The 18212-nt window shown below is 35.3% G+C and overlaps 1 protein-coding gene across 1 annotated transcript in view; it reads right to left on the reverse strand.

Moving 5' to 3' along the window:
- Positions 1-10705, reverse strand: part of LOC127518531 (potassium voltage-gated channel subfamily H member 7-like) — a 107997-nt gene extending 97292 nt beyond the window's left edge. The window contains exons 1-2 of the mRNA XM_051905328.1: positions 10243-10705; positions 8214-8444 (exon numbers count right to left, since the gene is read on the reverse strand). Of these exons, the coding sequence (XP_051761288.1) occupies positions 8214-8444; positions 10243-10318 (307 nt within the window). The 5' untranslated portion in view covers positions 10319-10705. The remainder of the gene's footprint in view (positions 1-8213; positions 8445-10242) is intronic.
- Positions 10706-18212: the final 7507 nt, after the last annotated feature.

The raw sequence follows: 18212 nt of genomic DNA on the forward strand, positions 1-18212 counted from the left end.
AAACAGCGACAGAAAATGCGACAATTGGAGTGAAGAAGAGAGCGTTTCATTCTTACCTCTATAGTCAGGATAAACTTGATAGTACAGTCGGCAAATTCGGCAATATATTATATGTTAGACACTTCCCAAGTGTATAAATTGCAAATCATTAAAGGGGTGGTTGCTTATGATTTCACTTTTTTAACTTTAGTTAGTGTGTAATGTTGCAGTTTGAGCATAAACAACATCTGCCAAGTTACAACACTCAAAGTTCAATGTAAAGGGAGATATTTTCTTTTACAGAAATCACTTTTTAAGGACTACAACGAGCTTCTTTCCGGGTTGGTGACATCACTAACCCTAAAATTTACATAAACCCCGCCCCCGAGAACACGCAACAAAGGAGGTGAGGCCATGTTGGGCTGCTTTAGAGAAGAGGAAGAGTTGTTGTAGTAGAGTGTTGTTACCATGCCGTCATTTTACGCCGGACTGCTTCACAAACGAGGGTCAATTCAACGCTGGATTTGCACAAAAGATTAACATGACGGCACATGCTAGTGGATGAGTTGAATCAACTCCACAGCAACTACATAAATTTATCCACTAACCATTCAGAAACGTCCAGTTTCATTCTAAAAGTTGTAACTTCTTCCTGAGTCTCTCCATCAGTGTCGACTCCGGTTTGAACAATGTAAGGCTGAACACCATTACTGACAATCCTCATTTTGGCTGCGTGAGATTCTCCAGCTTTGTTGTTGTTGAGCAACCGAAGCGCAAGCTGTTAAAGCCACGCCCTCTTCTGGAAAGGGGGCCGGGAGCAGCAGCTCATTTGCATTTAAAGGGACACATATAAAAACGGCGTGTTTTTGCTCACACCCAAATAGGGGCAAATTTGACAAGCTATAATAAATAATCTGTGTGGTATTTTGAGCTGAAACTTCACAGACACATTCTGGGGACACCTGAGACTTATATTACATCTTGAAAAAGGGGCATTATAGGACCCCTTTTAAAGAAACATTAATCAAGTTGCTGACAAAAAAAGTATATATATTTACATTTATTTTTCTTTTTATTACTATTTTCCATTGTAAAATTGACTCTCACAAGATTTTTTTTAATGTTATTGGATCTATTTTAAGTCAGAATATCTAATGGACAATAATTTTCCATAATATGAACATAATTGACAACACACTCTGATATACTGGTTTCTGGATTTTTTGCTTGTTTTATTCTCTTCTCAAGCATATAAATAGCAATGAATATTATTCTAGTTTGTGGAAAAAATTATAATTTTTCATTAAACAATATTTTTTATTGCTATTTCCCATTGTGGAATTGACTTTCACTAAATATTTTTATTCCCCTAATTAAACTAACAAAAAAATCTTTCTATAATTATGCTACTGGAGCTAATTATGTCAGAATATCTAATGGAAATCAAATGAACATCGTTTATAACACACACTAGGCCCTGTCTCATCAGTAAACCTTCATTACAAACAGCTAGTTCAAGCACCAGATTCTGTTCAGGAACGACACTACGAGCAAGTGTATCGAAATAAATAAACAACTAGATGGCTCATCAGCTTTGCATGAGCGCTGTAATCCATCATGAGCCGGGAGTGAGGTGTCAGGGTGCACAGGTGTAACGACTCCATTAAGACTGCACACGAGCTGACATCTCCATATGCTCTACAACACTGATGTGACATCAGAGCCCATTACCCACAAACCTCTTCATCCACACCGCGCCCTGGAAGTGCTAAACAAACTCTGTTTACCAGGGGTCATGACAGCTGTGCGGTGTGATCGCGATGATGGTTTCATTGGCTGCACGCACACATTGATTTGCTTTCAAGGTGACTTGGAAGGGATTGCAAATGGATGTAACCTCGTTAAAACTGTTCAGAGGCCTTACTAGAAACCGCTTCTCAACACCAAAACTACTGAAAAACTCATTTTCATCGGGTACTACAGTAGATCAAGGATGGACGTTATGATATTAAAGGGTGTTTTTAATGCAGAACTTTGCCTTTTTATTGTATTACTTTTGCTTTTTGAGCCTTTTGTTTTGAACTGGTGTTACATAATGTGAAGCTGTTTTTGCTTCACATTATGTAACAATAAGAAGAGAAGAGAAAAAGATCAAATGGGATGAATTTTCTGCCATTTTTTCTGCCATTTTCTGCCACAAAGTATGTACTGGATTATCCAAAACAAGTCATCACCATATGGTTATTTATTTAGAAACCATATTTTTATTGAATTTTTTATACTGTATTATAGTAAAGTGTTTTTAAAAGAAGTCTCTTCTGCTCACCGAGCCTGCATTTATTTGATCAAAAATACAGTAAAAACTGTGATATTGTGAAATATTATTACATTTTAAAATAACTGTTTTCTATTTGAATATATGTTAAAATGTAATTTGTGATCAAAGCTGAATTTTCAGCATCATTACTCCAGTCTTCAGTGTCACATGATCCTTCAGAAATCATTCTAATATTATGATTTCTGATTATTATCAATGTTGAAAACAGTTTTTTTTTTTGGAAGATTATTTTTGTGGAAACCGTGATACATTTTCTTCAGGATTCTTTGATGAATACAAAGTTCAAAAGAACAGCATTTGTTTGAAATAGTAATATTTTGTGACATTATATACAGTACATATATATATATATATATATATAAGGTACGAGAGGCTGTGCTTTATCATGAATAAGTCACGGCTGAAGGGCGTTGTTAACCCTTTCAGCCGTGACTTATTCACGATACAGCACTATAGCCTTGAGTACCTTATTGCTTTTATAAAATGGTTACCACACAATACAAATATTAAAGCCAAAAATATGTATCAATGCAACTTTCATGAAGTAAACTTTCACTAAAAGCCTTCCTTCCGCCGGAAAAAATAGTCACTGACTGTGAACAGCAACAGAAGTTACATTATCACGCCTTTAGATGGCGCCAAAGACTGTCTTTATGAGTGTGTCAGTCAGTAGCGAAGACTTTTACATTGAAAAGACTGAATTGTTGTGAACACGGAACAAGATGCAAATGACAAATGCTTTGACTAGTGACTGTCAGTCACGGGAAAACCCCTTAACTGTTAAAAGGACAAGATAAAACATCGGACATTTAAACAGATTTTTTATTATGAACATAGGACTGACCTGAAGGAAAATGCTAAATCTGAATGCAGGTAATATATATATATATATATATATTCTGTCCTCTCCCTGACATAATAAACATATTTGACACATTAAACATTACCAAAAGTCTTATCAGATCATCATTTTAGAGGTGGTGCTTCTTCTCCTAAACAGGTCTTCATCGAGGTGCTTTATCTATCTCAAATTTAATTACACCTTCTTTATAATTCATATCTTTCGATGAAAAGCCAGCACAAGGTTCCTGGCAAAAGCTTGAGTCTCAGGTGAGCTGCACTGCTCTCTGATACCCAGCTGATGTGATGTATTGTTAGTCCGTGCATGTGTACAGGGTGTTGAATTTCACTCTCAGCTTGAAAACACTCTTTAACCGAACCTCTAATGATTCCTTAATGAGCCTCAGTCTGCTTTTCAGTCCCACTTTTATGCTAGCTAAAACGCTGCTTATTAATATCTATGTACAGGGGAAATGGCTGTTTGAATCGCCCTACAGGTGCTATTAAATTGCAGTGCTCAGCTGAAACTGCAAAGGCAAGTCATTAAACAATGGTGTTAATATATATATTCCCCAGCTGAAGTTCATTGTTAACGGTTTTCTATCTGAGCAGGTACAACCATTGACTTTCTCCCAGTACATAGCTAGTATGTAATAATTTCTAGATGCCATAAGTTGTCTATCAGTGGTATACCAATTCACTATTACAGAGATGTGCTGTTATCTGTTTAAAATGTTGAAACTTACTTCAGAAAGATGGTTTACCATGTATACTTACAGCCAGTATCCCTCTATGGTACATTGCCAGTATGTCAACCTATTAATTTCCTTGCATTGTTGCAATTAAAAAGATCTTTAACTAAAATATGCTGTTTTTAAGCCACATGACATTTAATTTTCTGTCTGTTTTTGCTCCTCAGATTGCACTATTAAAAAGTCTGTACATTTCTCCAACATTTGGATTTTTTCTGCATCATTGGCAAGTCAAATACATGTTTTTGTTCACAGATCATAGATTTACAATAAATTATTGGTATTACTATTGTCAAATTTTAGTGATGCATATTTGCCCATAGGGATTTATTTTAATCATTATCAATTATCAATTATGTTTTTGTCAGTCGAACCCCTTTGACATAAAATATTTACTTAAAGTCCCCCTGAGATTTTAAGTTAATATTTAAATAATTTAACAACACATTCACATGGTTCTCTGATGTTGGTTAAATGTGACATGCAGGTAAACAAATGTAATATTTATAGTAAGTTTTTTATTTATTTATTTTTTTAAATTACTTATTCATTTTAATTTTACATTTATATTTATTTAATTATTGATTTAATTATTTTTTTATATATTTAATTAATTATTATTATTATTTTTATTTAATTATTTATTTATTTATTTATAATTTATTTTTTATTTTTATAATTATAATTTTTATAATTTATTTTTATAATTTATAATTTATTTTTATTATTTAATTATATATATATATATATATATATATATATATATTATTTAATGCATTGTTGCAATTAAAAGGGTCTTAAACAAAAAATTATTTAATTATGTATTATTTAATTATTAATTATTTAAATAATTATTTAATTATTTGGAAGTGCTTATAATAATAAACACATGCTTTTATATATAACTAAACCAAAACAGAACATACAATACAGCTATAGGGTGTTGTGGGTGGTTGTTAAGTGGCCAAAAAAGTCCAGCAGCCCACTCTATGATATTCTGGTCTCTAGATTTGTTTTCCTTGTTTTATTGTGTATAAACTTCAAATCATAAAAAAAAAAAAAAATCTAATTAGTGAACAACTTGTTAATTTTTTATTTTTTTAATTCCCCCATTAATTAAAATATTTTTATGTTATTGGAGCAAGTTTATGTCAGAATATCTAGTAAAAATAAAATATTCCATCACTGGAACATAACTGAGACCTCATGGCTCATCTAGCGCACACTGGGATCAGGCTCATCAGCAAAGCATCTTCCTGAGTAACTGTTCAAACACTGCTAGCATAAGAGCCGATCTGAGCTCTAGCAGCAGACGCTGGCGTGTGTTTTTCTTTAATCCTGTGTGTTTGAAAGGATTGGACAGGCTGAGGGCTGAATTTGACTGAGTAGCTCTAGGCGGGTGTAAGGATGCCCACATTAGTGAGTCTGCTTCACTGCACACTTCAGCTGAAATCAGCTTTCCTCCCCACCAAATGAGGCGCTTACGATATTGTAGCAGAGACGGGCGAAAGAAAAAATAAAAGACAAAACAAAAGGATAAAAGAGAGAGAGGGCATGTGAAAAATGAAACACACTACTTGCATGTCTAGTTCTGTTTCAAAACCTGGTGAGCTGCCTGTCTAGACTGTATTTTAAGGTGTCATTCGAAACTGCTTATGAAAATATATAGAATTATTTTCAATACCGTAAAGTATTAAAACTTGAGTATTATGTACAATATATATATTGTGTCACAATATATTGCAATTAGTGCTGTCAAATAGATTAATCGTGATTAATCACATCTAACATAAAAGTTTGTAAATATATATATATATATATATATACTGTATATATATACACACACACACACACACACACACATATATATTAGTGCTGTCAAATCAATTAATCGCGATTAATCGCATCTAACATAAAAGTTTGTTTATACACACACATATTATATAAACACACTTTTATGTTAGATGCGATTAATCGATTTGACAGCCCTAATATATGAGCAATATCACACAAGTAGCCGTGTGTTATGGCTGTATATCAGCACGGCTGTGGTTCATATTAATATTTTTATTGGATTTGTAGGTGGCCGAGTGCCGTAGGTAATCACAGTGTGCTGATATACAGCCATATCGCACAGCTACGAGTGTGATATTGCGTTTATACAACAGTTCAACGGCACGAGTGTGTAAATAATTAAGAAATAACAATGGAGTGTCTTTAAAACCCTCTTTTGCACAGAACTACTTCCTTCCGCCATGGATTCAAATCTCAAGTTGACAGTTTGACCAATAAAACGTCACTTTAGAACTAGTAACGAAGGAATGTTGAGTCCCTCCATTGAAACTCATTGTATTTTGTACAGTATTAGAGCGAAAGAGAGAGAGAGTACCTGAGCGAGCATTACCTGTGTCTGATATAACATTCATTCTTCAGGTTGATGTCCATAATATTATATCCATTATAAAAATGTCCGCTGAGGAAAGCAATCTTTGTATTTGTCCTTTTTACAGCTAAGGAAATTTTCCATAACATACAGTGCTAAAACAACGTCCTTTGTTTACAAAAGTCCCTTTCAATCTAAAAGTCTCTTACAACTGACTCATTCACTCGTAAAGTTTGCCGCCATCTAATGGTGTATTAATGTAACTTTCACTCAATCCATATTACGCACTAATGGACCCTTTCTCAATACCAAATACAACATATTATTTATATAAAATAATAGTTATTGAACAACAATATTTAAATTAACAACAATAGCCGTTATAAATGACAATAGGAAATAAACACAATTGTATAATTCAGTCAAACGTACAAAAGCAGAGCTCTTCAGGATATAAGTTAAATATAGCCTTAATATTAAATTATTAAATTTAACATAGCCCAATTCGATTTGCTGTGGAACAGGTAATAGATTAAAAACCAAAGATTTTAATCCTGTTTTATGTACCGTTTTATGTACTTCAGTCTTTTTTGGATTCAGTGTGCGGTTAGCTATTTTTTTTGTTTTGTTCAAGTATATTGTTTTTGGTTCTACGCACCTGAAGGCAAAGAGAATTTTTCCAACTGAGAGCACAACTACTTTTTTTGATCTGTTTTATGTACCCAAAATGAATTATTTCTCATGTTCAACCATTATAAGAGCCAGCGGCAAATCCCCGAAGCACTGGCCGAGATGAAGCTGTTCTCGGCGGGTACACGAGCACTAAACGGCCCCTGACGGCCTGGAGCTCGCATCTCCAAAAAACGTCCAAACAAATTGTAAATTGGCACTATGATTAAATATGAGTCACATATTTCAGGTCTAAACAACTACATTCTCGCCTAAAAAACTACAGTTCGTGGTACAAGTGTAGTATTTGTAAAACATACGGTGGATTTGCTTGGCCGCCATGACAGTCGCTTCAAGCAGTGATACAAACAGTGAAAAGGTAGGAGTGCTGTTATCACTAGAATATCGCACAGCTCTCAGCCAATCAGATTCGAGAACCAGAAAGAACTGTTGTATATATATATATATATATATATATATAGATGTGATTAATCGCAATTAATCGATTTGACAGCACTAATCGCAATACAAATATGTGATGTCATAGATTTCGACAATATGTATTTTGTTCACCCAAAATGAGAGTTCAAAGTTTAAATTTAGCATCAAATATGGTAAACCCAAAAGTCAAGACAGAACAGACTAGCATGTTTAATTTTTTTCAGTCCTCCACGACGGGTTCTGTCACATCTGTGACATTGACCAGTAGGAGTACAGAAGCTCTTGCATACACACCTTTCAAACATGGTGCTGCTAGGTGGAATTATGCAACAGAGGAAAGGTTCGTGGAGCTATGACAACAATACTCCTGTCCTCGAGGGACTACCACGACAGAGTGAAAAAAAGATAAGTGCGGGCAAACGATAGCTGAGGAGCTTCAGCAACCTGGTGAGTACTGGAAAATAGCATTAGGGTAGTACAGCCATTGTTTGTTTACGCTCTTGTTTCCGAAAGTCAGTCACTAGTTCTGCCTTCTCGGCAAAGACGGCAAACGATGATTGGTCAGGAAGCAGCGTGTAGTCTGACCTGTTTCTTGCCCACGACACGACAAGAATTTAGGAGTCAAAATCGCATAATCTGAGAAGGTGACTATCGTAACAGACAAAAATATAGTGTAGTCTGAACCCGGCTTTAGTGTGCAAGCAGTAGATACTTGGTTTTGGAACAGAGCCACTCTTTCTGTTTATCTCTCTTTCTCTTTTGAACAGAGCAAAACCACTGACCCAACAGGAAAGGATGCTGTTGGACTCACCGTCCTTGCGATGGTACGTAATCTCCACTTTCCGTTCCTCTGACCCCAGGAGAGCCTGAGCCACCTGAGCAATCGCATGTCTCTTGGTTTGCTCCCCATGCAGGAAGTCGCATGTACAAGGTTTCTGCATGACGTCCGGCCGTGAGAATCCCGTCATCTCACAGAATCCGTCATTACAGTAAATAATAGCACAGTTCTGGACCCGAGCATTGGCTATGATGAACTTCTTATCTGCAAACAACCAAACATCACATGAAATTAGGCTTGGGTAAACATTTAAGATGAGTATGAGTTCACATTTTGAGACATTGTTCGGATCTCCAGGGATTACTTGGAAAAATATTAAAATTCTATTTTCATTGAATTGGATTTTGATTTGATAAACAGATAAGTTCATCCTTAGGTCTTTCTCTGATAAAGTTTATCCATTACTGCACCCAGAACTCTCAAAACTCATTAAAGACAAACAATCTCAAGTGAATATGTGTTTCATCCGCAGCATTGTTTTTAATTTATAAGTGAATAATTGCAATAATAAACCTATAGTTTATAATATTTACGATAATGCTAAATGGAAACCAGTATAATATGAGTTCACATTAAGTCGAGTATAAGTCAAGAAAGGTTGGGAAACACTGGTCTAAACAGTGACTAAAACATTTTAAAAGCATTACTATTACTGAAACTGACAAACAACTTAAGTTGTATAGTTTCATATCTTATTTAATATTAATAACTTTTTTAAAATATTTTACTTCTATTATATTTTAATTAGAGCGGTCAAATGATTAATCGTGATTAATCGCATCCAAAATAAAAGTTTGTTTACAAAATATATGTGTGTGTACTGTGTATAATTATTATGTACACACATATACATGTATTTATTTATTTAAGAAATATTTACATGTATACATGTGTTTACATTTATATATTATATATATATATATATATATATATATATATATATTTTATATATAAATATATATACATGCATGTGCGTGTATTTATATATACATAATAAATATACACAGTACACACATTATATAAACACAAACTTTTATTTTGGATGCGATTAATCATGATTAACAGCACTAATACTGTATTTAGTGCTGTCAAATCGATTAATCATGATTAATCGTGATTAATCGCATCTAAGGTTTGTATATGTGTGTATACATAGTTTACACACACACACACACACACACACATATGTATATGTATACATATATACACAAACATATTATATATTTACAAACTTTTATGTTAGATGCGATTAATCACGAATAATCGATTTGACGGTATTGTTTATTTTTATTATCAATGTAATAAAAACTAATACTATTTTATATTATTTTAGTTTTATTGTATTTTAATAAGTTTTACTGTTTAATTGCATCATAAAATTTAACCTGAGATCTTTTTGATATCTGTACAGCTTATATAATGAGTGCTTAAAAACCTTAGATGCCATAAAAATCCTTGAGCAGTTTAGATTTCACTGCGTATGTGAGTAATCTTCAGTATATAGAGTACTGGGAGCATCATTTATCTGAACACACAGAGAGAGTATGTTCTCATTCATGCATTTCAATGGTATAGCTGCTTTGTACATAAACACAGTCATCTGACAGATGCATCTGAAAGCCACAATGCTGAAAGTCTCCTGACTGTCATCTGCCAGTCTCTCTGTTGATAAGGAGACCCTTTGTGTTTCGCTTCCTGCCGTTACACTTATGCTCCGAAGCTTTATCAAATGCTATATCACATATAATCCCATTTATTATATTTTTAGTGTTTAAAACCTTATATAAAGGAATAATCGAGCATGCACAAAACTGGACAGTGAATGCACTCAACAAAGCTTAAAACAAACAACTGTTTACTTTCCTTAAATGTATATTAAAGGGTTTGTTTGTATGTAAATATTGTACACGTTAGCTATAAATGTGTATGTTAATAACACTTCCTTTATCATCTAAATGATATGGACACAAAGAATCAAGTATGTTTGATTTGTAATACTTACTCTGTCCCTCGAATTTCCGTATTATTATTCCAAGAAAGGTATTCTGAGGAGCGACATGACCTCTCCGTACAGGCATGATTATAACAATCTTCAGCTGCTCCTCCAAAAAACGCGAACCTCCTCAAAGTTATCGCTGCATCTGAACGGCACCTCTTTGTCCGATCTCTCCACTTTCAGGGAGCTTTTGCAGGCGTGAACTCACATACGGTGGTTGTAGTCACATGCGTGTCGGAACCTTGGCTGAACTCCTCGAAACCGACACCGACAGGAATCGGTGATGAGGAAGAGTCGGGTGAGATTCGGATGGAGAAGCATCGCTGTCCGCAGACGGGTAAAGTCCTGTGTGGTGCTGAACGCGAATGGAAGACTGTGTTGTGATGCGCCTCTAGGGGCTTTAACTGAGCTCCGCCGCCCCGGGCTGAAACTAAACTCACCCCAGCGCACGGGCAGGCTCAGCGGCGCTCATTTCGTCGACGATACGTAAAGGGGGTTGAGTTTGCGCGCTCATGATTCCTGTATTCGTGGCTGTTTTTCTGAGCACCCAAAGTGTGACAAAAAAGTACCCAGCTAACAAAAATGTGTTCTAAGAACGTTTTGCTAACGTTCCAGTTAAGTTATGAAAACCTTATTTTTGAATGTTCACTGAACATTCACTGAATACTGTTTTAAAACGTTTTTATTGGTTATTCGAACTTTAAAAGAACACGAACATTCCATTTTTATCATTTTGCAAACATTATGGAAATGTTCATTTTTGGTGTTCTGAACATTCTGAAACTATAGCCTTACATTAAAAAAAAAATGTTAGACGAGCATCCAACTAAAACTTCCTTGACCATTAACGATTTATAAATAATGCTTTTGTGCTAACGTTTTGCTAACGATAATAAAGACCATATAACTTTGAACAAACCGTCTATAAATGTTACTGGAAGAACGTTTGTTCATAACAAACCTTGAAAACCTTGCCAGAACATCCCTGTTAGCTGGGTATAAGAGGCGTGGATGGATTTGTTAAACGCAAAGTGCGAATTACACCGCGTTTTAGGCTACACATAACTTCAAACAAACATAAGCTGTGTCAGTAGCATTTTGGTGTTTAAATTGCATATGACAGCGATTTCACAACGACAAATTATTATTAAGAAATACAAGACGACACTCATTTCATTTGATCTTACCTTTTCACTATGTATATAAGAAATCGCTAAATAGCGAACAGAAATCGCGTTGGTCTGTTGACGTAACCACAGCAACGGTTAGCGAACTCCCACGTTGGAATTTCTGTCAGTGATTTTCTGTCGAGGTTCATCTTGCGAAACTCTGGAAGCTTGTTTTCGCCATGGAATAAAAAATGTAAAATATTATTGCGATTTTTTTTTTTTTTTTTTTTTTTATCTCGCAATTCAGACTTTTTTTCTCACGCAATTGCGAGTTTTTATCTCAATTCTGACTTTTTTTCCCTCACAATTGCAAGTTTATATCTCGTAATTCTGACCTTTTCTCGCAATTCTGACTTTTTTCCTCACAATTGCAAGTTTATATCTCGTAATTCTGACCTTTTCTTGCAATTCTGACTTTTTTTTCCTCACAATTGCAAGTTTATATCTTGTAATTCTGACCTTTTCTCACAATTCTGACTTTTTTTCCTCACAATTGCAAGTTTATATCTTGCAATTCTGACCTTTTTTCGCAATTCTGACTTTTTCTCACAATTGCGAGTTAATATCTCACAATTCTGACTTTTTTTCTCTCGCAATTGCAAGTTTATATCTCGCAATTCTGACCTTTCTCACAATTCTGACTTTTTCCTCACAATTACGAGTTAATATCTCACAGTTCTGACTTTTTTCTCTCGCAATTGCGAGTTTATTTCTCAAAATTCAGACTTTTTTTTCTCACGCAATTGCGAGTTTATATCAATTCGGACTTTTTTCTCACAATTGCAAGTTTTTATCTCGTAGTTCTGACCTTTTCTCGCAATTCTGACTTTTTCTCAGAATTGCAAGTTAATAGCTCACAGTTCTGACTCTTTCTCGCAATTACGAGAATAAAAAAAAGAATGAAAAAGAACTGAGAGATGTAAACTAGCAATCGCCAGAACAATTTTTAGAATTGTGAGATAAAAAGTAGCAATTGCTTTTTTTATTTTTATTCAGTGGTGGAAACAAGCTTCCATAATACTCAATTTTTATCCAAAACCAAAATACTATAGATTGTGCAAGATGAAACCCAACAGAAAATTACTGACAGAAATTCATCTGTGGATTTCAGTGGTTTGCACCGAGAATTATAGTAATGCCCCTTTCTTCATTTATTTTAAAGGCAATACATACTTAATTTTTCTGTAAAAGTATACAAATATGCATTCAAACATACATTTTTTTACAATATTTTTACTGTAAAATGACCTGTATTGTCTTTTCAAATATAACAGGTTTTTACTTTGACTTTTTTGGGTTAAAATTATTATTATTATTATTATTATTATTATTTCAATGTACTGTCATTGTTTCTCATATAACAAGTGGAATGTACCTTTTTTTTTTTTTTTTTTAAGAAATTCTTACGATAGTAAACATTTGGCCAACTGTGGCACCAAATGAAAATTTGACTAATTATGCCTAAAAATGACCTATAGAAAATCCTTTTCAAAATTCGCCACATTGAATGTTGTTTTGTAAGTCATTTCATCATTTAAAATGTATCCATAATTACGGATAAATGTTATATACCAGTAATGTATCAGCTGAAATCTTCTTCGCAGCTGCAATACAGTGACCTGTCCATGGTCCTGAAAAGCCCTCTACAATATTCCCACTCCATATGACTATACCAGACCTATTTTATGTGAACCCGTGATACCTATATGTTATAATCATGATGCAAATTTACTGAATGGGCTTCTCTGCTGCTTTGTGGGTGTTTGCATTAATCCATATATGGCCTACTGACAAATTCAAGCTAATCTCCAAGCTTGGGCTGCGTGCGGCTTCAACAGGGCTTAAAAAAGAAAGAGAGAGACAAATAGAAGGAAAAAGCAGAATGGATAGCTTGTCTTACTGAAACATCTGTCCCAGCATTTCAGTGAGGGCTGAAAACCCATCTGCTCCACTGAGAAAAAAAACAAGAGGATGGACCGCATTGAAATGCAAATAACAACGACATCAACAACAGAAGTGTCTGACCTGCTGCTCTTTTCCCAAAATCTCCTGTCAGATTGAATTGTTTCTGCATCTTTGATTCATTTCTAAAAGGTTTGTTAATGTAATCTCCATAATATCTCCTTTGTTTCTCATAGACAGTATTGAGAATGGAGAGCAAATAGAGATTTTGCTGTTTCAGTTCAAGTTTTGTTCTCATCCAATATCACAAACTGCAATTATTTCTCACCAAATGACTGGAATTGATATCCACATTAGTTTACGAAGTGTACGTAAATTGTGGCACAGGGCTAATGATCCTCAAAGCAAGACGTTTGAAAAGTCCTTAAAAATTCATTAGCCTAACCATTGGAGTTTGTATTGAGACAGGGTGGAAGTGTTTTGATTCAGCTTTAATAGGGAGTTTAATTGCGTGAGGAGTTCACAGCGATGATGATGGAGGTGATCTGGACTCTAGATACTGATCCAAACAGAAAGTGTACTGTTGCTATAGTAACCTCCTCAGACGAACCCCATTTCTGTTTGTGAGCATCAATTTAGTGCCAGCTGGGAAAATGCCATTTTTCGAAGGCTAGACTCCCACCACCCAAACCTTTTGTTTTGACTTCCTGTGGGGGAGTTCAGGTCTTAATTGGGGGAGACAAACCCCTCTGTATTTCACACGCTGATGTGAGTGACTCAACAGCCGAACAGGGAACTGCAGGTGTCAGTGTGAGACTCACACAGCTGTTGGAATGTCATCAAACATGGAAGCAGCTCAGAGTCACTTGTCACACGTCTACTTTTAGAGTCTGCATGATTTTCAGTGTCTTTTAGCATTTGCTTTTAATGTCCCATATGTTGCGGTGAATCTTATTGTTAGCAACATAAGAATGTGCACGGATGCATATAATCTGAACAAAAAACAGCATAGGCCTATATTTATACTAATATATATATATATATATATATATATATATGCTGTTTTTTCATATATATACGTATATACGCTATATTTTTCTGTGTGTATATGTATGTATGTATGTGTATATGTGTGTGTGTGTGTGTGTGTGTATATATATATATATATATATATATATACAGTATATTATATAAAAATTATGAATAAATGATTTTATTTATACACCATTGTACTATTTGTTGAGCTACTTTTAATTTATGCTTATTTAAATAAAAAAATTAATGTCACTATAAAAAAACAAAATTTTCATTCATTTTCTTGAGACAAATTGTAATCTAAAAATATATTATATATATATATACACACACACACACACACACACACACACACAAAACAGCATATATGTGTGTGTGTGTGTATATATATATATATATGTATATATACACTAATGTAACTGTTAGTGTTTTCTGATAGTAACACTGAATAAAACAAAATCACATCTTATGATTTTAAAACATATTTACTTAAAATTAAGTACATTTAGAAAACAGCAACATAAGTCAAGTCAAGTCAAGTCACCTTTATTTATATAGCGCTTTTTACAATGCAGATTGTGTCAAAGCAGCTTTACATTGATAATTGGTATATAATTTTGGCTGCACAGCAGCTCTTAAAGAAAATGGTGTCATTGTCCATCTTAAGTAAATTCAGTATTGATTCATTTCGATGTAAGAATCAATATTTATTAATTAATTTATTTATATCAGCACTGGAGTAAACAGTGATGTCATCATCCAGCTCAGTTCAGTTCGCATACAATGGTGTCAATGCAGGCAGATCAAAACACTGTTGAATATCAAATGTCAAGTGTCCACAACTAAGCAAGCCAAAGGCGACGGCGGCAAGGAACCCAAACTCCAACAGGTGACATCAGGTGGCAAACAGGTGTTAAAATAGAGAAAAAAAACAGAAACCAGGCTCAGCCGGAGGGCCAGTTCTCCTCTGGCCAACAGCAAATAGTGCGTGATTATGATTCAGGTGGCTATCATAAGTCCGATTGAGATCGCAACAGTCAAAGTATTTATTCCAGTTCCATCCAGTTGAGGATCGTATTCATCACGCCGGTATGGTTGGTTTGTTGAGGAACTGTGCCACTGGCTGTCGTGTCGATGAGGCCTTCACAGGCGATGATCTAGTTGACTCAATCTCTGCTGACACTTCAGGGCTGCGTTGTCGTCGTGTCAAGGCGCAGGTCCTCGATCTCACCTGGATACGGCCCGGATCCGGCTGACTACAGTAAACCTCGGGATAAACAGAGAGACTAATATTAGCGTAGATGCCATTCTTCTTCTGAGTACATCTGGTGTTATAGGAAGTGTGTTCCCGGTTCCGGCTGACCTAATTTATGCAGCCTAACAATCCTTTAACAGATTTTTTGAAAACATAAATTGATACAAAAACAAATATTCTTGTTGTTGCTGATTTCTGTGCACGATTCCACACCCCTCCCCCTCACCGCCGGAAAAACTCGAAGAATCACCAACGTATATAAGCGGCAGGTTTATTATGAAAAAAATATAAACGTTAAAAAAATGTAAAATTAGGAGAATAAATGAATTGTGATCAACTTACTGCCATTGTGTAAATAATATGTAATCATGTAATTCATAAAAAAGTAACTGTAGTCTGATTACGAGTATTTTAAAAAGTAGTTTACTCTAATTACAAGTACTTGATTTTTGGAATCTGATTATGTAATCCAGATTACATGTAATCCGTTACTACCCAGCTCTGTATATATATATATATATAGGCTATTCTGAACAAAACAGCATAGGCCTATATATATATATACAGGTGCTGGTCATATAATTAGAATATCATCAAAAAGTTGATTTATTTCACTAATTCCATTCAAAAAGTGAAACTTGTATATTATATTCATTCATTACACACAGACTGATATATTTCAAATGTTTATTTCTTTTAATTTTGATGATTATAACTGACAACTAAGGAAAATCCCAAATTCAGTATCTCAGAAAATTAGAATATTACTAATGACCAATACAAAGAAAGTATTTTTAGAAATCTTGGCCAACTGAAAAGTATGAACATGAAAAGTATGAGCATGTACAGCACTCAATACTTAGTTGGGGCTCCTTTTGCCTGAATTACTGCAGCAATGCGGCGTGGCATGGAGTCGATCAGTCTGTGGCACTGCTCAGGTGTTATAAGAGCCCAGGTTGCTCTGATAGTGGCCTTCAGCTCTTCTGCATTGTTGGGTCTGGCATATCGCATCTTCCTCTTCACAATACCCCATAGATTTTCTATGGGGTTAAGGTCAGGTGAGTTTGCTGGCCAATTAAGAACAGGGATACCATGGTCCTTAAACCAGGTACTGGTAGCTTTGGCACTGTGTGCAGGTGCCAAGTCCTGTTGGAAAATGAAATCTGCATCTCCATAAAGTTGGTCAGCAGCAGGAAGCATGAAGTGCTCTAAAACTTCCTGGTATACGGCTACGTTGACCTTGGACCTCAGAAAACACAGTGGACCAACACCAGCAGATGACATGGCACCCCAAACCATCACTGACTGTGGAAACTTTACACTGGACCTCAAGCAATGTGGATTGTGTGCCTCTCCTCTCTTCCTCCAGACTCTGGGACCTTGATTTCCAAAGGAAATGCAAAATTTACTTTCATCAGAGAACATAACTTTGGACCACTCAGCAGCAGTCCAGTCCTTTTTGTCTTTAGCCCAGGCGAGACGCTTCTGACGCTGTCTGTTGTTCAAGAGTGGCTTGACACGACAACTGAAAACCATGTCTTGCATACGTCTGTGCGTAGTGGTTCTTGAAGCACTGACTCCAGCTGCAGTCCACTCTTTGTGAATCTCCCCCACATTTTTGAATGGGTTTTGTTTCACAATCCTCTCCAGGGTGCGGTTATCCCTATTGCTTGTACACTTTTTTTCTACCACATCTTTTCCTTCCCTTCGCCTCTCTATTAATGTGCTTGGACACAGAGCTCTGTGAACAGCCAGCCTCTTTTGCAATGACCTTTTGTGTCTTGCCCTCCTTGTGCAAGGTGTCAATGGTCGTCTTTTGGACAACTGTCAAGTCAGCAGTCTTCCCCATGATTGTGTAGCCTACAGAACTAGACAGAGACCATTTAAAGGCCTTTGCAGGTGTTTTGAGTTAATTAGCTGATTAGAGTGTGGCACCAGGTGTCTTCAAAGTTGAACCTTTTCACAATATTCTAATTTTCTGAGATACTGAATTTGGGATTTTCCTTAGTTGTCAGTTATAATCATCAAAATTAAAAGAAATAAACATTTGAAATATATCAGTCTGTGTGTAATGAATGAATATAATATACAAGTTTCACTTTTTGAATGGAATTAGTGAAATAAATCAACTTTTTGATGATATTCTAATTATATGACCAGCACCTGTATATACATTTTTTCATTTTGACGTTTTCACTTTAAAATACAAAATATGTTTTTTTTTTTTTTCCTTCTGTATTTGGGGTGAAGTATGACCTCAACATGTTTTAATGAGATGACTCAAGAAAGTGAAACCTGGCTCTGGATTGTCATCATTCTCGGATGCTTCATGAAAGCCAGCACAGTGCAGCCACTCTGGAAGTGATCGTTTCTGGCAGTATAGACAGTTTCAGAGCCATGATCACTTAGGGCTTTTCTTCCGCTGATAAGAGCTCTGAATCTGTTGAGCTGTCAGTCATGAGGAGACACCGCAGATCTCTAAAGATCTGAGAAGCTGCAGTTTACCTAATGAAAGAATTTTAGTCTGAGGCATTGAATGAAAGCGCATGTGTGTGTGAGTTCTTTTCAAATTAAACAGTGCATGCTGTGAGATCAGACTGAAATGATCAGGGATC

This window comes from Ctenopharyngodon idella, chromosome 9 (assembly GCF_019924925.1).
Source record: "Ctenopharyngodon idella isolate HZGC_01 chromosome 9, HZGC01, whole genome shotgun sequence".
NCBI classification, from domain to species: domain Eukaryota; kingdom Metazoa; phylum Chordata; class Actinopteri; order Cypriniformes; family Xenocyprididae; genus Ctenopharyngodon; species Ctenopharyngodon idella.